At 46.2% G+C, this 20,783-nt stretch overlaps 1 protein-coding gene across 1 annotated transcript in view; it reads left to right on the top strand.

Annotated features, from left to right (window-relative positions):
* The window catches only part of DNAH8 (dynein axonemal heavy chain 8), a 13,985,216-nt gene that overhangs the window by 4,600,027 nt on the left and 9,364,406 nt on the right, over positions 1-20,783 (top strand). Inside the window, exon 31 of the mRNA XM_085610239.1 lies at positions 3,252-3,365. Within this exon, the coding sequence (XP_085466365.1) occupies positions 3,252-3,365 (114 nt within the window). The remainder of the gene's footprint in view (positions 1-3,251; positions 3,366-20,783) is intronic.

Genomic DNA, 20,783 nt, shown 5'->3' with positions numbered 1-20,783 from the left:
ACTCAGATTCTACTGTTAAATAAGTACTCAACCAACGTTGGCAGCCCCATGTCGTGTAGTTCTTATATGACCTATACAGGATCTGCACGTTAGGATAACATAAACTGTGGGACTAATGGCAGGCTGATTCCGTGCACCCACACCGGGTATGTTAGCCTGTCTGTATCAGCTAGCTCACAGCGACACTATAATCTCCTCTTACCAAGGAGAGAATAGATTCTGGCAACCTCAGCACATGACAACCCTGATTCCTCAAAATCGTGGAAACAATATACTACCTTTCGTTCAGTTACTCGTGCTCACTTAGTTTGTCTCAGAAGGATACGCAGAATAAACAGGCTGGGCGTTTTCAATAGGAATTTATTGAACAGTTGTTATTCTAGTATAGAATAGATGAGCTACAACAACCATTAGACAGTAGCAGAGATATATGATTAGAAGTACTACGAAAGTAAAAGGATGGTAAAGTTCTACTATTTTGTAATAATCATGAATACAGACAAGTATGTAAAACACATGATAAAAAGTGCGTACTCCTACGATACTTCCCTAACTAGATGTACCTAAATTTACCTAGCATCGGTGTAGGTGTTATGCCAAGAATCCCTCTAGGATCTAGTCAACCCCATTACCTGAGAACGAGAGAATATGGGACCATGTCCTGGTCTCGATTTGGAAACCCCACGAGGGATGTTAGACCACGGCGAGCTGGAGCGTCTGCATGCAGGAACCTCAGCATCTCTGGTCAGTGTGTCAGCTGGGAAGACTCGGTCTCCTCTGTCCTTCTAAGCAAGATGTGATGTATATATACCCATAGGTCTCCCCAGGGGTCCTACCTTGCTGTTTTACTGTGTCGGACTAAAGGATGACGTCGGACCTGAACTTTATACAGGGATATTATACAGGAGATGTTAGTCCTGCTGTGCTTCCAAGAAGCCTCATGCATAATGTATGCGATGCGAACCAGGCGTTCTGGATGCAGTGTTGTAGCTAGGTAAAAGGTCAGTCCCTAAGAACAGATATGTATGTAATGTAGGGAAGAATATAGGTGATACAATGTTACCTGTGCCTATATAGGGTACCTGTATGGAATATAACACTTTAATCTGATGATATGTGACTTCTTCATCAGTTCATGGCATTTTCTATACAACTTGTTTTACACCGTCACCAGCAAGATTTTTGAGATACTTGATAATCTTTTTATTATCAGTCTCTTCAAGTGCATCAATTAAATCATCAAATGTCTCTATCTAAGCAGTTCATCTATCACCAATATTTTGCATTTCTGATGGTATCGAATGGTGGTGGTGGTCTCAGGGATGCTGTAGCATTGTAGCCATTTATGGAAGTGACTGACATTGAAGGTCGAGCTTTCTCCGGCTCCCTCTTCTATTTATCTTGAACCTGTTCATGTGAGCAATCTCTGAGGACTTGGGACGTGCCTGCTTCTGGATCATCCTTGATGACTTTTGGAAATACGGCCCCAGTCTTCATCTCCATTCTCTATTGCTTCCACATTTCTGAAGATATCTCCGGTTGCTTCAGATTGTCACTAGCTTGGTAAGCACAACCCATGTGCTTTGCCTTGCCTGCGTCACCTGGTGCTGAGTTCTTACCAGCTCACTTTACTCATGTTCTGGTGAGTAGATAACTGTTTTATTCTTTGGCATCTCTTAGCGCGCTCTTTGTCTTCACCATTTTCTAACTGTAACTTTTTCTTGCAATTTGTGATTATCAATAGCTGCTCTTTGAAAACCTGGCTGTGTCTGCTGTCAGCATTAACACTCTGAATTATGTATGACTGTATCTTGCGTAGCACCGCAGTGCCTTTATATATGGTCTGACCAGCGGGTTGTCGGTCACCAATATGTAGATTTCTTTGCAATGCTTTAGTTGTTTTCCATATCTCTACAGCAGCTGGAGTTGCGCTTTGACTCTACATATGTTAAGCGTTCGTTCCTTACTATGACTGCAACAAATGTGACAGGCACAAGCCACAAGCAGTTTGCTTGGATAACGGCAAACTCTCTGGAAGAGCACTGTTGATCTTTGGGTTACTTATCTCCTAACTTGTCGCCAGTTGTAGTGTCCTCCACAGCCTGGCTACTTGCCAATGATTATGCCACACACATAGCTTAGTATTACATGTCTTTGTTTGTCAGCGTGCAACTGCAAACTTAACATTCTAAATCAGTCTCCATTGCATTCTGGTCTAACTCTTACGTCACAGTTCTACGGAGGATATCAGGAGCCAAAAGGGGTCAATCATTTTTAATTTGCAAGACACTACAATCACGTGGAGTGGCAAAACTGCGAAGTCCGCTGGCAAAGCGAAGTTTACCTCTCAACCCTATTCGTCACCCTGCCAGTGCTCCTATCTCCTCGCCACTATTTGAAAGAAAAGGAGAAAGTTCATCAATTGGACCCTAAAATGGCTTTAATCTTTTCTACTGATCATACCACAGACCTCAATGTGGACGATCAGTGTTTTATGGAGTCTTGCAGGGCAAAGAAGTAGAGTACCCTGTCAAAAATGATGGTCCTCTGTTTTAAAATCTTCTACGCATTGGGCAAGAAGCACCTGCTGGAAGGTTTGAGAGTCTATTTCATCAGGACTAAGGCTACCACCACTGCACTGCTGCAGGACGTTTTGGTCTGAGTCCTCTACACAGACCCTTCACTCCCCTGGTATCAACTGTATTTAACTGTATTTAAAAGTATTCATCAGGAGAACAAGTTACTTACCTGTGGTATTATTTGTCTGGTGGATACTCTGTCTAACTGCAGACTCCTCCGCATCTTTCTTCCTTCCTGTTCTGTAGAGCTTCCTCTTTTTAACTTCTAAAAAGATCCCAAACTAGAAGTCAGCACACTGGTACCACAAATTGTTCAAACTCCATGTTTGAGGATGTGGCATGGAAAAAATATAGGTGTGGAGCCAAAAAGGCATCAGATGGCTCCTGCTAGTGGTGTGCAGGAGCATTGCTGGATACAACATTCTGGATCCAGAATGGCATCTGAAGAGTTTTCTAAGGTGCGGAATCTGTGGTTAGATGCACTACCCACCGGACAGAGCATTACCAAAGATAAGTAACTTGTTCTTATGTTTCACACTTCTCTTCTTGTGCCTCTAAAATCCTCCAACGTCTTTGGTACGGTTTCCAGATTATACAAAAACTGACTAAAGAAAAAATATTCTTTCTCAATGTTAAAGTTGAATTAATTTGGGAATTTCACTTTTTCTCTAGGCTAGTGTTCAAGATGAGCTTGTTCAAGTTCAACCTAAATTCAAAGAGGAGTTGCTTGATGGCGTAGCTAAATATCAGGAGGAAATGAGAAACTTTGCAAAGCAATATGAAGAGGTAAGTGTGTACCTAACTTAATAGATTGCTGAGTTACCTAAATAGGTTTTTTGTGTCCTTGAACTTGAGTGAGTGTGTATGATATCACATATCATATTCAATAATCCATTGGTCTCTACACCCCAGGCAACTGTTTTACATGTTTTTTCCTGCTTTTTGATATCAGAACATAATGTGCTTCCTCTCAAATCTGAGAAATTCAACATAGCCCAGTTGACATAAAGATCATCACAAAAAGGCATGTTTTGAGGCAGCTGCATTGCAAAAACTACTACTATGCCATATGCTGAATATTTCTGCCTCGCTGGGAAATCCCAGGGGGCTTTTTCTTAAAAAAAAATAACCCCTTTCTTTTGGAAAAGAGCACCTATTCAACTAACTAATCTTGTGGCAATATCATGTAGGTAATGACATTAAAATAATCTACATAAGTCTGAATAACGCATGAATTAATATTGCCTCTCTCTAGTTTTAAATCACAGGAGAAATAAAATGCCTACATAGCATAACTATACCTAAGGCAAAGCATAAGAAATAAAAACTTGCCATGTCTTTGAGGATAAAGGCTTACCTAGGTATCCCACAAGGCACATCTCTATGCAGTTGGTGTCCAGTCATCTTTAAGGACTCCTGTGTGAGGATTCCCAATAGTACCCATTTTTGCCAAATGGATTGTTTTAGGCATTCTGTTTGGGATCTTGTGTTTTTAAAAATGTTGCTCTATTTATACAATTAGATATATTTTTACTTGAAAATTGTTCATTTGTTCTGCAGGAAAATACTTAAACTTTGTATTAAATGTTTTAAATGCAGGACATTGTGTCCTATCTTTTCTGGATAAATATGAAACTAAGCAATGTCCCCACTGCCCGATGAAGATTCCAAGTAGAACATTAAAGGACAATAAAGAGATCCATTTGAGTTGTGGCAAATGTTGCAGAACTTCTGACATCCCTTAAGCATTTTTTAAAATGGCTAATGAGGCTAAGGAAGGTTCTATTTCCACTTTAGCACTCTCCCAGGTGCCTGCAGTCATTTAAGGCATATGAAGACAAAACAGTATTAACACTCCTGTACATTGTCAAGGGGGTTGACATGGAAGGCAGCAGCCTCATGCTAATATCACTTGTTGCATCAAGCACTCACCATTCAAGAGGAAACCCATTGGTATCAAGTAATGACTGACCTATTTTCCTTCCTCTCCACTATTGAAAGTCACTACGCTGTACCGATTAATGTCAAGGGATTTGACAACAAGGCAAAGCAGCTTCTAGTGGTTCAGATGTGGTGGAAGAGCCTTCTCTTACTTGGCTCCCACGTTCTGGAATAAATTGCCATTTTCTGTCCGAACTAGCTCTGACTACAGCAAATTTAGGAAAGCATTAAAAATTGCACTGTTTTAGATTTTATGTTCATTTTCATTGGGTTGACTGCACACCGAGATGGGATGATTCGTGCGCGGTATCAAATTATATTGTGATGTATTGTATTGTGAGTTTGATTTTGAGAGACACAGAAGATTGCTGTTGAGATCCATGCTGTTGAGACATTTGAAGTACATGACATGAAAGCATACTGCTTGTACTACAAAGTTGAGGTATTCCTACTCCTCAAGGTCTACATCTATTACCAGATCTTTTTGACCTGTTATGAGTCACTCCTCTGACGTGGTATCAGAAAATATTTTGGCAACTGTGGAATCTGCTGTGCAAGCTTTAGCTATTACATGGAGGAATGCTTGCTGCTTTTCCTTCCTCTCAAAGTTTACCAAGGAAATGAGTGGAAAATATAAATAAAGAACTTTGCTCCGCAGTATCCAACTCTAGACTCCAAATTCAAATATTAAGAGCTTAGCCTAAACTAAACTTCAAAAGGAGTCAGTACAAATATTTCAAGAAGCTCCCCCAACAAGCATTACTTTCAACACTTCTTCTCCTAGGAAGTATCAGGCAAGTTCCCTTTCTCCAAGAAGGTACAATTTTTGTGCTGAAGGAGTAAAGCAGTAAAGGTTGCAGAACAATGATTACATGTTTCTTTGTATGACATTAACTCCTGCTCTTCAAACTCGAAGAGACGCTATCCCCCATCCTCATCCCCAGAAGTCCAAAAGTTACATCAGTGGATGACATACTTACTCATTCACTAAGTTGCAGACAGAAGTGCTTCTAAGTCTCATCAGTACATTTGAAACTGCAGATTAGGGGCCATATGTACAAAATGATTTAGAATTTCTTAAGGGACCGAATCATAATTTCGGTCTAATAAGAAACACTAAATTGCCTTTCCATATGTACAGAGGCATATAGGGAATCGCTAAATACGATTTCTACCCCATAGAAATCGCATGTTGCGATTCCCTAAATAGAAAATCGCACATAGGGATTGCCTATTAGCGATTTTCTAAGCAGATGTACCAAGCATTTCCTAAGTGCAAAATGGGCATTTAGAAAATGCTATTACCATCAACACCAAGTCGATTTTAACCAAGTGCAATTTTGTAAAATGCAGCCAAAGTGCCATGTAGCGTTCACATGTCCCTAATGCATTTGTGCACTTTACATGTGCACCACTTTTTTTGGGGGTGCATCAAGGGGAGCCTTGGGCCCACATGCATCAAGCTAATTTGCGACTGGAAACATTGCGAATCGGTAAAAAAAGCTGTTTCCGATCGCAAAATAGCTAGTTCTGATGCATGAAGCAAATCCGCACAAAATAGTATTTTTCACAATTTTAGCGCTTCATAAAATACAGAATCGGTAATACCGAATCTGTATTTTAGGAAGCGCAATTAAGAAATTGCTAAATGGGATGCATCAAGTTTTCACAAATACAGAAATAGCCAAAAATCGCTATTTGCATTCCTTAAACTAGAAGAAATCAAATCTGGTGGTAAAAATTACACATAAGCAAAAACAGGTGGAAATCATCAGCAAACAACTTAAACAGTCCCAGAATGCATCACAATGACCCACTATGGCAGCGCTCTACCTCATGGCGAGGAGAATGAGGCTGAGAGCAGCAGCACAGAGAAGAGGAGGATCCAGGAGAGAATCTTTAGAGTGCGCGTCGCATTGCTAGGGCAGATGGAGGAGGAGATCTATGATAAATAGAGGCTGAATTCTGCAGCTATCTTAGATCTAATTGCTTAGTTAGACCCTATACTGCAGCGGAAGACCCGCAGGACACATGCCATACCCACCCATGTGCGAGTCCTGTGTTCCCTGCATCTCCTAGTTTCAGGGACCTTCCAGGGAATAATTGCAGCAACTGTAGGGGTCTCCCAAAGTGCCATATCACACTTTTTTAACAGTTTCCTAAATGCCATGTTGCAGATGATTCACCACCACATCAGGTTCCCCACGACACCACAGGAATTGATGCAAACCAAATTAGATTTTTATCAGGTAGCACAGTTCCCACATGTGATTGGTTGTATCGATGGGACGCATGTACCCATATGTCCCCCTGCAGTGAATGAGTATATCTACTGCAACCAGAAATCTTACCATTCACTCAACATACAGGTAACATGCAATTCCAAAACACTAATCACTGACATAGTGGCAAGTTACCGTGGCAGTGCACATGACGCCTACATCCTCCAGCACAGTGGTATACACAGACGTCTACTTGCGGGGGATTTTGGAGAAGGATATCTTCTGGGTAAATCTATGTAATACTGTATTTCAAAACTGTTTTCCATGTTGACACATAACAGTGACTAATGTATGTTCATCTCTCACATACTCACCCCATACCTGAATCCTGCCACACAAAGGGAGCTACGTTACAATCGTGCGTACATTGCGATGCGCAATGTGATAGAAAGGACATTTGGGGTACTGAAATCACGATTCCGTATCCTACAGATGACCGGTGGGGCATCACAGTATAGTCCGGAGAAATGCTGTAAGATTGTGGCAGGTGTGCTATGTTGCACAACATAGCCACTAATAGAGGCATACCCTTGGTGGACTCTGCCAACGAGCCAGAACAGGACATACAGCTGACACAACCACCCCATGCAGCAGGCGAACAAAATGCAGCAGAGGGCAGACAAAGAAGAGCAGAAATCAGGCAACATTTCTTCTAAGGTGAGTAAGCACATGACAACACAGTCTTTGCTTAAAGGTTTAATGTTACAGTTGTGTGGTTGTGTTAATTCACACATACCATGTAGAGATAATTACTTTCCATTGCCTTGGGACTGCAACTACAGTGTGAATAAGTAATCCATATCTGGTTACCTCACCAGATTGTTTGAATGTCCAAATGTCGAACTCTTCCTGTGACGCCCTCCTGTGGCCCTTGTAGTGGGCCCAGCTATATCTGACATGGTGCCTTCTGTGCATGCCTGACTCCTGCTACTGCGCCTCCTGCTATGTGCCACAGGCTCCAGTAGGCTGCTAAGGCTGGAGGCCTCCTCACCGCCCCCCCCCCCATGAATGACGTTTCCACTGGCTGCTGCTGTCTGTAGCCCTTCCACGGCAGTGGTGACCTGGATTAGGCCCCTGGCCACATCCCCACAGCAGTGGGTCATCTCAACCTGCATGCCGACTGCACGCCTGTAAAGATGAACTGTTGTAGTACTCAGCCTGTTGATGGCCCTGGTGTATCCGTGCATGCACCACATAGAATGGTGTTGCCTCCTGGCATTAAAGACATACTCAGCCTGGATGACCCTGCACATCTGTTCAATGGCTGTTGCTACACGGTGAAGTTTTTCACCGTATGACCTGAGCCCCTCAACGACTGCAGCTGTCTGCTTCTTCATGCAGTCACGTATACCACGAATGTGTGTGAACATTGTTCCCAGTTGCTACTGCATAATGCACATGTTCTTTTGTTGCAGGCACTGGACCCTCAGCATCTTGGACTCCAGCACACTGCAGGCAGCTTTACCATCGTCCCCAGCAGACCTCAGAAATGCACTTGGCCTTCGCCTGTGGAACGGACTGTGATGTTGCCGGATTGTTCCCTCTGGTGGTGGGGGTAGTGGTGTATGGGCAGTGCCCTGTGGGTGTGCTGCTGTTTGGGTGTCCTCCTCACTATCCAAATCGGGCAGAGGTTGGACTCTTCTCCTGCGATGAGTGGGAACAGGTAGGGGCGAGGATGCTGGCATCTCTTGTTCTTCATCTGGCTGTTCTGTATGTCCCTCAGAATTGTGGACGTCTGCCACGTCACTTTCCTGTGATGCATCTGTGAGGGAATCAGTGCAAGATCATTTTATTTAGAAAAATGAAATATAATTTTTTTTGCACATGTTTGTGTCATTGCGCTTACAGAGGTCTAATAAATTGACTTCTGTGATGTAGAAAGTCTACTGTTGTCACTGCCTTGCTGTACTTTGATGCAGTTGAGCTGTGCTACTCCCTCCATGCTTTGCCATTACATTTGTATGCATACAACTCCCACAATGCATTAGGGGGTTGCAAGTAAGAGGTGGACTGGACTCATGTCTGCTACACTACGCAGGGTATGCATTGTGGCAGTTTGGGTTACATTTCTATGTGAATATGTTTGGTTGTACTCTTACCTTGGGAGGTCCCCGCATGTCCTGAGTTGTCAATCTGCCTGATCTCGACAACTGCTGCAGAGTGGATTTCGGATTTCACCAAGTCATCCAGTGGGGTGTTTGCAGACTGAGTGGATGTTCCCCCTCCTGTTTTTCTTGCAGAGGCCAGCCTTTGAGCCACTCTCTGTTTCGCCCGGCTGCAAAGGTCATACCATCTCTTCTGTAGGTTGTTGATGTCACGGTGTGTTACCCCCACAGAATTGACCCAGACTTGTATTTCTGAGGTCCGGCACACCCACAACCAGCTGATTCACCGGTTGTCCGACATCCTGCACCGGGAGCAGGACCTGCTGGACCTGCTAGGTGATACGGTAGTAGGGCTCGGTGAGTAGCTAATTATATTACTATTGTGTGTTCTGTGGTCCTGCAAATATTATTATAATAGCAAGAATGCTGCTCCTTACATCCAGGTAAGTTATGTTTATATGATGTGATTGTTATTCTTCTAGACAGGTGTTCGGCGCTACTAATCTTACTTGTTTGCAACTTTGCGCTCGTTTGGGCTGATTATGTAAGAGTGGTTAGAGAACTTAAGTTAGGTAATGCTAGAGAGACTCCTTTCCTTTCCCTGTCACTAAGATAGTGGTGGTAGGTAGGTAGTTATTATAGTTAGTTACTTAGTATTAGTTGGCAATGTTGTAGCGGTCCGCGTGACGCGCCCTCGATCACGTGCTGCTGACTCCAGTTCTTAGTAGAACCTTCTGTAGTTTGTTAGTGAGTTAGTAATATAGCAACTCATCAGCACATCAGCAGCCACCAACCAACAATTTGGTGTATGCAATATGCATGCGTCCATCTATGCATTTTTGAGGAATAAAATAAATAGAAATGCAGACTTAGTGAACACTTGGCCCATCAAAGGGGGTTGATTCATTGATGATTGCGAATGAATCGGAACTTAGAAGAAGCAAATATCATTTTTGGCAATTCATTCCGATGTCTTTGGAAAAGGCGTGCTAGGTGGTACTTAGGTTTAGGATTCTGGAATCTGACTGGAACACTGGATTAATAAATAAAATAACTAGACGGTCTGTGATCGCGATACTACTAGTCGATCAGATTAGATAGGTAAATTTTATTGCAATTGTAGTTTCCTGTCAAAAAATCTTTTTAGAGCATTTTTTAAAACATTTTATTTGTTTTTACCACAATTAATTTTTGTCTCTTTATTATATGTTACATGATCAGCATCCTGGGCAAGAAGACGACGGGGTCTGAGGTGGGGAGCTGGAGATGCCTCCCAAGGCAAGGAGCACTGCTCTACAGAGGGCTCTGCTGCTGGCCGCAGTAAGTATTCCTGTTGTTAATTTTTTTCAAACTATTATTTCCATTTCTTATTTCAAATTTTTACCAAATCTTCTTTGATCTATTTCTTTCTAAATTCTTGTTATTCCTGCATTATCTACCTACTTAGTTAGTATATTTATAGGGGCTGTTTTTTCTTTTTTTTTTTTATATCAATCTAACTCCATCTTACTCTGTACTACTATTAGTCTGTCTGTAGCTAGCTTGCCCAGTTGTCCACTGTTTCTCATTTCAAAAAGTTTTAAAACTCAGATCCACCAATAGCTCTAGCCACTGAGTGCAGTCTTTTGGGTTGTCCTCTTCTTTTTTTTTTTTTTTTAATTTTGTTTATTGAAGTTTCTGGTAGTCGTACATAGCAGTGGTCACAACTAGTACAATCTTTTCAGGCACAATACAATACAAATTTCTTTAAATTACATTTCCCAGTGATACACAGTGGAACGTTTTCACATTGCCATATCGTCACAGTACCAATTCAAGAGTTAAGTTGACTGATAGGCTGGAGCAAGTCAGGGTGATCTCGTAGATATGTTGTTAGTGGCTCCCATATATCCGATGGTTTTGAGGCAGTTGGTAGTTCTTCTGCATATATTAAAAAATTGTCTTTACAGTAAACAGCATCATGTATCCATTTTGCTAGAGTGGGGGTTTGTCTACTATCCCAAAGTATCGCAACCCTGCGTTTTGCTAGGAGCAGCAATATGGCAATCAGCTTCTTCTTCGTAGATTTCACGGGTATATGAAGGCCTAACAAGCACAATTGTGGTGTACATGATAATTTAAACACAATCAGTATACTCAAGTGATGAATCACTGTTTCCCAGTATTGTCGTATCCTATCACAATTCCATGCTAGGTGTGCAAAGTCTGCCTGATCAGCTCCACACCTCTTACATCGTGCAGTATAGCGTAGTCCATATTTATGTAATTTAGCTGGGTTATTATAGGCTTGATGTATATACTTATAATGGATGATGCGAAGGTTACCATTGGGTGTGAGTAGTGTAATAAGTGCACAGCATGATTTCCTGTCATCGTCCGTTAGGGAGCAACCTAAAAGTGTGTTCCATTTATCTCGGGCCTTGTGTGTTTGCGTACCTATTTCTGCTTGTATCAGTTTGTACAGCCGCGAAACCATTTTTGTGTGAGTGGGAGTTGTTATTAATGTTTGCAGTGACTGTAATGCTGGAGGTTCGGCTCGGAATGTGGGATACAATTCTCTGACGGCTGCTCTCAGTCTGTGATAAATAAATTTAAATAGCATTGATTGATTGCTGATGTAGGACAGGTCGTCAGGCGTGAGGAAGGCACCATTTGGGTAAAAATCACTCATCTGTGTTATGCCAACTCGCTCTAAGATCATCATGCTGTTTTTTTCTTGTGTAACTGATAGCGCAGGGTGATGGGCCAGCGGTAGATTCAGGGCATATATTGGGGATTTGTTCGCTCTTTCACTGATGCAATGCCAGGCTTGCGGTGTCGTTCAAATTGAATTTATTTCTCGCGCCGTCAGATGATGACGGGTATGTGTGAGGATACTTGACAGTGGTATTGGATCAGCATCCCCATCTTCCACAGCAAGATGTGGCAGATATCGCTCCGGGTGAAACCAATTGTACACGTATTGTGCTTGTGCACATAAATAATATAAGTAGATATCCGGAACTGTAAAACCTCACGCTGCATATGGTAGGGACATGGTTTGAAGACTTATGCGGGCTTGCTTCCCGGCCCATATCAGTCTGCTGAAATTAGTGCGTATCCGGTTAAAAATTGGGGTAGGTGGCTTTATTGGTATATTAATAAAGAGGTATAACAGTTTAGGTAACAACACCATCTTTATTAGGGATATTGTGTCTGCAAGAGATAGAGGCAGTGTGATCCAGCGAGTTATCTGTGTTTCTATGCGATCTATTGTGGTGCCATAGTTATACCTAAGTACCAATTCAGAATCACAGTATAACCAGATTCCTATGTATTTAATTGGATCTTCTTGCCAGACCAGTGGAAATTCTAGTGGTGGTGCTTTCGTTGTTCTGTTAGCGGCATCACTGCTGATTTACTCCAGTTGATTCACAACCCCGAATATTGTCCGTATTTGATATATTCTCTTAGTATTGGGGAAAGGTTCTCTGCTGGATCTCGAAGATACAATACCATATCATCTGCATATAACGATATGATAATGGGTCGTAGAGTGAACCGCAGTGCAGCGTGTGCATATTTCTGATGCATCTTACAGGCCAGTGGTTCTAGTGCGATGGAGAAGAGCAATGGAGATAGCGGGCAGCCCTGCCTGGTGCCACGTTGTATTGATATTTTGTCTGATATATGTCTATTGACCTTAATACGGGCAGTGGGCCTGTTATATAATAGGCCAATCCAGTTGATGAACATGGTGGCAAGCCAATAGCCTTTAATATCGCGAACAGATAGGGCCACTCGATAGTGTCAAAGGCCTCCAGTAACACCGCCACGGCCTGCAGCTCCGGATCTAATTGGTGCAGAAGAGCGAAAATGGTGCGTAGATTATGCGCAGTGGAACGAGCTGGAATAAAGCCTGATTGGACAGGCAGGACTATAGTGGACATTAGAGGCTGTTGTTTTGGGGCAAGGATAGTGGCAAGTATCTTAACATCTGTGTTTATCAATGATAAGGGTCTATAAGACTCCACTTTTTCAGGTCTCTTGTCCGGTTTTAACAGTGCCACTATAAGCGCCTCACGCAGCGTTGGGAGGAGAATTTAGTTATTATAGGCTTCATCATACATTTCTAGCAGAGGGGGAATAAGCAGGTCAGAGTTTGTTTTATAAAATTCAGCGGTATACCCGTCAGGGCCCAGCGATTTCCCATTAGGTAATGATTTTATCACTGTCTGCACCTCCTCTTCTGTTATAGGTTGAGCTGGATATTCACGATGTGTGTCTGAAAGCCATACCATTGCTATATCCTCAATGTACTTCAGAATTTCAGCCTCGGGTGCAGTGTGTTGTGATTTATAGAAGGCACCATATGCTTCTACAAACGTGTTCAGTATGCCTGGGGTATCGTAGTGTGTCTGCCGACTATCATCCTCCATCTGGGTAACCGTGTATTGTTTATGTTCTGTGCGCACTGTTTGGACTAGTATTTTGCCAGGTCTCCCAACCTCCCCCATCCTGCGTGCCCCCTGGCGTTGGGAGGTATATTTTATTTCATCGTCTGCTAGTGTGTTATACTGGTTCACCTCCTCCCGTAATTTGCTAAGGGTAAGTGCACTATGAGTCTTGTCATATTCTACTTCTAAGCGTTATATGCGACCTTCGCATAGCTCCAATTGCGTTCTAATATCCTTCAGAGTGCCAGCATTTGTGCTTATACAAATGCCTCTTAAGGTGGCTTTAAAGGCCTCCTACAGTGTACCTGCACTATCGACTGATTTTGTGTTATCTGCAAGGTAATATTTTATTGCCTTCTGTATTGCGTCTTTGTAAATAGGATCTAAAAGTGCTGTGGCATTAAACCGCCATACAAATGGCGGTGGCATATATGTTGGGATCAAGAGCGCCAACAGAACTGGTTTATGGTCAAAGTGTGTTTTAGGGAGGTGAGTTATGTCCTTTGCCCATGTGGATGCCTGATATGTGAGTAACCAGTAGACTAGCCTAGACCAACTGTTATTTGCTGTTGAGGAGTGGGTGCTATCACATACAGTTGGGTTACGCATACGCCACACATCAAGCATGCGAAATTCTGTCATACCATTTAGAATGATTGAGACTGCCCGTGTATGTTGCTCGGAAGTGTTGTGGGATCTGTCTAACGTGTCATTCAGTGCCACATTAATATCTCCCCCCCCAAATCAGTTCCAAATCTGGTAGGCTTCTTATCTGTGTCCATAGATTCATAAAGAAGTCGGGGTCATCTATGTTTGGACCACATACATTGATGATAGCTATATTAGTACCTCTTAGAACGCCCGTGACAATGACATATCTACCTTGTGGATCAATGATTGACTGGTCTAATAGAAAATGCGTACCTTTTCGGATAATGGTAGTGACCCCTCGTGCATATGAAGAGTAAGTCGCAGATACCACTAGCAGTTGTAGTGGTGTGATTTTAGCCGCTAGGTGTACGCTTGGCATTTCCAGTAAATCTCAATGGCTTTATTGTGACATGTTTGCGACGTAGCAGGTCTTCACTTTTGTGTATCACTTTGGAATGTGTGTCATTATCGTGTGTGCCAATGTAAAATCCTAGCAGATGTGCGACCAACCGAATAAAATCCTGTCCCTTTCCTCCCCCCACCCACTTCACCATCCCAAATGTGGTAAAGACCGTACCCTTTAACTACTAATAAACTATCCCTCCCCCACTCCCATCCCTAAACTGATTACAAGATCAAAAAAACAAGGGTTGTTGTATACACAGGGAGGGCGATGAGCACCAAGCCATAAACATTCAATATTATCATCCTCTCAGATTAAGGTGTGTCAATCTGAAACTAATAGGTAATTACCCATACAACGGAGATCCCAGGGATCCATTGTGTGGTCATATTGATTCACAATAAATACCCATTTAGCCACATGTACCTATCCGGTTAGTATCGATAATACTTAGGATAACCCAACCGAGGTACCTGAGTCCTGTTAATCTTCTGCAGTCTATTGCCTAATAGTTATTACCAATTCACGTTGGATGTAACATTTAGTCTACATCTGAAGTGTGGTCCGGGTCATCATTCATGCCCCTTGGCGACTTGCGACAAAGGGTGCTTCAGTTGTAAGTATTTTTGAGCTTCCTTAGGATCATTGCAAATCGTACTTTTGCCATCTTCTGTAATTTTCAGACGAGCAGGATATAGCATAGCAAAGGGAATGTTGAGATCTCTAAGTTTCTATTTTACGTCGAGAAACTTCTTTCGCGCTTCTTGCATTTGTGATGTGAAGTCCGGATATATGGAAATAATCATTCCTTCATGAGTGAGTGTGCCGAGCTCGCGAGCCTTGCGAAGGGCCACATCCCTGTCTCTATAGTTCAGTAGTTTGGCGAATTTAGGATGAGGCCTTGCTCCAGGCACCGGTTACGGCGCGAGAGATCTATGTGCCCGCTCTACAATAAAGACCTCGGAGAATGTTTCTCTACCAAAGAGCGCGATTAACATTGCCTCAATGTACTGCTCCATATTCCCCATCCGCGTCGATTCCGCCACTCCCATAATGCGTAGGTTGCAGCGACGTGAGCGGGCATCCAAGTCTTCAGTTTTGGCGCGCAGGGCCTGTAGTGTTTTATCAGCTTTTGTCTGTTTCTGTTCGAGTTGATGCTGCGAATCCTCAGTTTCTGATATTCGGCGTTCCGCCATGTCTATGTGTTCTGTATGTTTGTCCAATCGCTCTGACATGCGGTCAACACGATAGGTCAAGGAGTCTATTTTTCCATCAATGTTAGGCAAAGTTGACTGTATCGTTGCAAACATCGATTGGAAATCCACAGGTGTATCAGAGGCAGGCGCGGTGCGTTTCCATGGTTTGGCTCTGGGGCCTCAGCCCCTGTGTCCGCCATTTTGCACTACTGTTCGAAATGCAGTTTGGTTTGGTTTTTATCCGGTTTCCCCATTGCACTCTTTCGCTCTAGGCAGCTGATTTTCTGAGTGTACTAGCTGCAGTTTGGCAAGTTGCAATATCCTACAAAGTTCGCAATAACCTAGGACGCAGTGCTAGTTGAGGATCGTGACACCGTTCAGTCCCAGGGGTAATTACTCACCCACTTAGGCACAGCAGTGCGCAATTAGACTCAAATTGGGGTAATGCAGAGCGCCTGCATAGTGCACTGGGCCAGGCTAGCACCAGTTACAACATACCCCACAGAGTCTCTGCACAATTGGCAAGATCGTGTGCAGGATAACCTGCAAGTGCAGCTCTGCAGAGGCACAGTATGATCAAGTGCGTCTGGCAGTGGGAAAATGTTGGTCTTTCATTCCACAGGGCTATGGTTCCAAAGCAGGACGTAAGTTATGCTGTGGTGGATAGTGGCAACGATAGCATGTAATCTACCTGCATCCTGATCATGCCTCTCTACCACATACTGATATCAGCATTGTTATGTCCCTTTGCGTGGTACAATACCACGTGTAAATTCTGCAGATGGCAGCCAAATGTGCAGGTCTGGGCTGTTCTCCCCCCTCGCTACCCCTCTGTTATCTAGTCAGCGCCTGGGCGGGAGGTAGTTATGTAATCCAGGTCTCCAGCAGCACTCCCTGTGCCTTCCGAACCAGTCACGATCTCACCAGTAGCATGTGTGCTCACTCCTGGCCAGTGAGTGCGAGGGAAAGCACCCCCAAGTGCTCCTGCGTAGGTGTTCTCCCCGGGCCCACGCCTCTCAGGCCGCACGCTGAAACCGCATCATGAGTATAACGCGGGCCGGTGCTCGGCAGTCCGCCGATGATACTCACTTCAGCACGCCTGGAGGTTTTAGCCCAGGCGATCGGGCAGATCGTCCGCGATAATTTTCAGCTGCCCGCCGCTATTCACCCCTCACAGACCACAGCCGAGCTCCAGCATCAGATCCGCCTCTGGGCCCACCTCAGTCAGGACGTGGCCTCAGATTTCCGGCTACTTCCCAGCGATGGTTAGAGCTCTGTTTTTTGGCGTTTTAAATGGCCGCTAAGCAAAGCAAAGCAGCCAATGGCTTCGTCGGTGGTGGGCTTTCTCTTACAGTGCAAATCGTCAGTTACACACCAAGGATAATGTCAGGATGTGTTGGGTGGATGTATGTATTGTATTTTCAATCTTGCTAGTGAAATAACCAAAATAAGGGGAGTCATATATGGCATCTAAAAAAATTGTAACGTTTTTTCGAGGTGTACCGACCACCAGTGCCGGGGCCGCCAGCCAGGAGGGAGCAGATGCAGCAGCTGCTGCAGGGGTGGGTGAGCCAGCAGAAATGGCAAGCGATGATAAGTTATATTCCCTACTTATTGACAATTCACTGTCGCTGCAAGTGTGTACACTGTACTGTTGAGAGGCACTAAGTTGTTGTGAGCAACGGTTGAAGAAGACACTCTTTACTTAGCATTAGCAATAGCATTAGCGCTGGAGTTGAGTAATTAATTGGTCTCTTCTATCTGACTTCAACTTATAGAGAAAGTTTTATGAAGATAACTAAGAGTCAGACGACCTTGATGGATGGGTTGAACGAAAAGGGAATGAAGGATGGAAGGGGGAAGGACGGGTGACATGTAATAAATATCTGAAAGAAACACGTTAGTTAGATTCCTCACATTAGAATATCCCCAGGCGTCAGGCTGGATCTGGAAAGATTTTTCGTCAGCAATACCCTTGCACGTCACTAGGCGTTGTCTGCGGCTCCGGGTCCGTCGTCGGCGTCGTGATCGCCGGGATGACGTCGTCGGAGTACTTAGACGCCGCCCTCGCGCGCTGACATCAGTTCTTCTTTTTTCCGCGCCAGACAGCGCTGATCCGGGAAGAGCATACCCTTAAGTCACTTTTTGAACTCCTTTGGGTCTATTCTCGTCGACTCGACTCTGGTGCCGGTAGGGATGCCTGGCTTTAAAGCTTGTGACTCCTGTCACCGCCTGATGTCGGTCACGGACCACCACCGCCGGTGCCTCTATTGCCTTGGGGCCGACCACGATGCCGAGTTGTGCCCCGACTGCCGGGCCTTGACTTCGAAGGCGGGAGCGGTCCCGCAAGCTACCCGAGCTCCGGCAGTCGGCTCCACGCCGTTCACGGTCCCAGTCGAGGAGAAGGTCAAGGGACCGGTCGCGGAGCCGCAGCCATCACCACCACTTGTTGGGTTCCAAGTCTTCGGGTAAGTCGAAGCGTAGCAAGAAGTCCAAGAGGCGACATCGCTCTTCGGGCTCCCCTCGCCGGTCGCGCGACTTGGCTGAGCGTTCGGGTGGCACCACCCACGCGACTCCAGTCCCGTCTGTCCCCATACCCTCCGGTCCCTGGGACTGACGCGACTCCGGCAGAGATCAGTGCCTTCCTCATGGCCATGAGGAGCCTGGTTCTGCCGTCGACGCCTGCCGGTGTGACTTCGGGCCCCGCGGGCTCGACTGGGAGGCCTAGCGAGCCGGCGGCGAATCCGGTCCTGACACCGCAGGCCCCCGTGGGATCCAGGCCTGGAGCCGGTCGACCTCAGGACCCCTCCGCCGGCGCCGCCTCCGGTGCCACCCCCGGCGCCGCCTTTGGACGACGCCGTTCCCCAGTTTAGTCCCGGTCCAGGCCCGGCGTCGGAGCGGCGCCGTCCGGCGCCGCACCCAATGCCGATGGGTGGCAATTTCATCTTGGCTCCGATCATTCCACCTGTCTACCAGGAATCGGATGATGGCAATGACTGGGAGGGGTCTGAGGACCCTCTGACCCGGCAGGGCCAGCTATCTCAGGACTGGGCAGATGAACTGGGGGATGCCAGTGGTCTTGACACCTCCCCTGACACTGGCTTCATCTCTCCTCCGACCGTGGCTTCGGAGGAAGGTGCTGCATTTTCTGTGGTGCTGCGCAAGGTGGCCGAAACCCTTGGGCTGGATCTACCTGCTGTGGCCGTGAGGACTAACCTCCTCACTGAAGTGCTCCAACCGTCAGCAAGCTACTCGGAGCCTCTGCTGCAGTTTAATGAAGCACTGGTTGATGTTCTGAAGGGCACCTGGTCCAAGCCCTCCACAGTACCTCCTGTGGACCGGAACGTGGCCCGCGCCACCGCCCTGCACCGGGTGACCCCAGTTTTCTGTCCATGCACCCCACGCCCGAGAGTCTGGTTATCCAGGCCTCTACTTCCCAGACCTCCTTCCCGTCCGCTCCCCCGGATCGGGAATACAAGAGACTAGAACAGCTTGGTAAGAAGCTGTTCTCCTCCCTTAGTTTAGGATTGCGGTCTATTAACACCGCTTGTCTTTTGGACCGTTACTCCCACTCCCTGTGGGATACGTTGGAGGACGTGCTGCCCCAATGTCCGGAGGAGGCCCAGACACGGCTCACCCAGGCACTTGGGCGGGATGCAGCGCGGCATGCAATCCGATGTGGACTGGACACTTCAGACTCGCTGGGTAGGGCAATGTCGGCCACGGTGGCGCTTCGTCGCCACGCCTGGCTGCGGTCCACGAGTTTTTCTGGGGATGTCCAGAGCACCCTCATGGACATGCCCTTCGATGGCAGTCACCTGTTTGGCGACAAAGCTGATAGTGCGCTGGAGCGCTTTAAGGACTCCAGGGCTACGGCCAAGTATTTGGGCCTCTTGGCCTCGCGCCCACAAACTTCCACTTTTCGCCCCTTTCGTGGCCAAGGAAGGGGCACCCCCTCATGTGCACCTAGCCACAGGCCGCAGAACCAACCTCCACGCGGTCGCGGACGTGCATTCCGCCGAGGCGGTACAGGGGGACTACATGCCGGTCCGTCCACATCTACCCCAGCAGCATCTGCCTCAAAGCCCTCCTAGTCCGTGCTTTCAGGCCCATTCCATGCCAGTGGGTGCTGCAAATCGTCCGAAGGGGCTACTCCCTCCCCTTCGAGGCGACCCCTCCAGCCATGCCACCGCAGTACCACCACATCTCGGGGGATCACTTGAAACTTCTACAGGAGGAAGTTGCGGCCCTCTTGGCCAAGGGGGCAATCGAGCGCATTCCTGGTCCAGAAGTAGGTCGTGGTTGTTATTCCCACTACTTTCTGGTTCCCAAGAAAGGCAAAGGGGGCCTACGCCCTATCTTGGACCTCAGGACTGTCAGCGCCTTCCCCCGGAAGGAGAAGTTCAAGATGCTCACCTTAGCTCAGGTTCTGGCTGCCCTAGACCCTGGAGACTGGATGGCAGCGTTGGACTTGCAGGATGCTTATTTCCACATCCCCGTCCTGCCGGCCCACCGGCGTTACCTGCGGTTCACGGTGGGCCAAGAACATTTTCAGTTTACCGTGCTCCTCTTCGGCCTCACCAGTGCCCCTCGGGTGTTCACGAAAGTGATGGCGGTGGTCGCGGCTCATCTGCCCAGATTGGGGGTTCCAGTCTTCCCATATATCGACGACTGGTTGTTGAAGGCGGGCTCGCCCCAGGCAGTCGTCTCCCACCTCCAGACTACGGCCGACCTCTTGCATTTGCTGGGGTTCTCCATCAATGTGCCGAAGTCGCATCTGAGTCCCTCCCAGAAGCTCCTCTTCATCGGTTCTGGACTCATCTTTCGGCCTCTATCCCGGATTTCGGTCAGGTTGGTGCTGCGGCTTCTGGGTCTGATGGCCTTGTGCATCCTGATGGTGCATCACACCAGATGGCGAATGCTGGCTCTGCAGTGGGACCAGAAGTTTCAGTGGGACCAGCATCGGGGCAACCTGTCCGACCATGTCTTGATCTCAGAGGACAATGCAAGATAGTTGCAGTGGTGGCTCCTGGACTGCGATTGGGTCAGTGGCAGATCCCTCTCCCTACCCCAACCGGAGCATGTAGTAGTGACGGATGCGTCCCCCCTGGGATGGGGGGGCCACATGGGAGAGACGGAGATCAGAGGACTCTGGTCTCCGGCGGAGTCTCGGCTCCATATCGACCTTTT

This window comes from Triturus cristatus, chromosome 6 (genome assembly GCF_964204655.1).
Source record: "Triturus cristatus chromosome 6, aTriCri1.1, whole genome shotgun sequence".
Taxonomy (NCBI): Eukaryota; Metazoa; Chordata; class Amphibia; order Caudata; family Salamandridae; genus Triturus; species Triturus cristatus.
The sequence above is the reverse complement of the archived record's forward strand: the minus strand, read 5'-3'. Positions and strand labels throughout refer to the sequence as shown.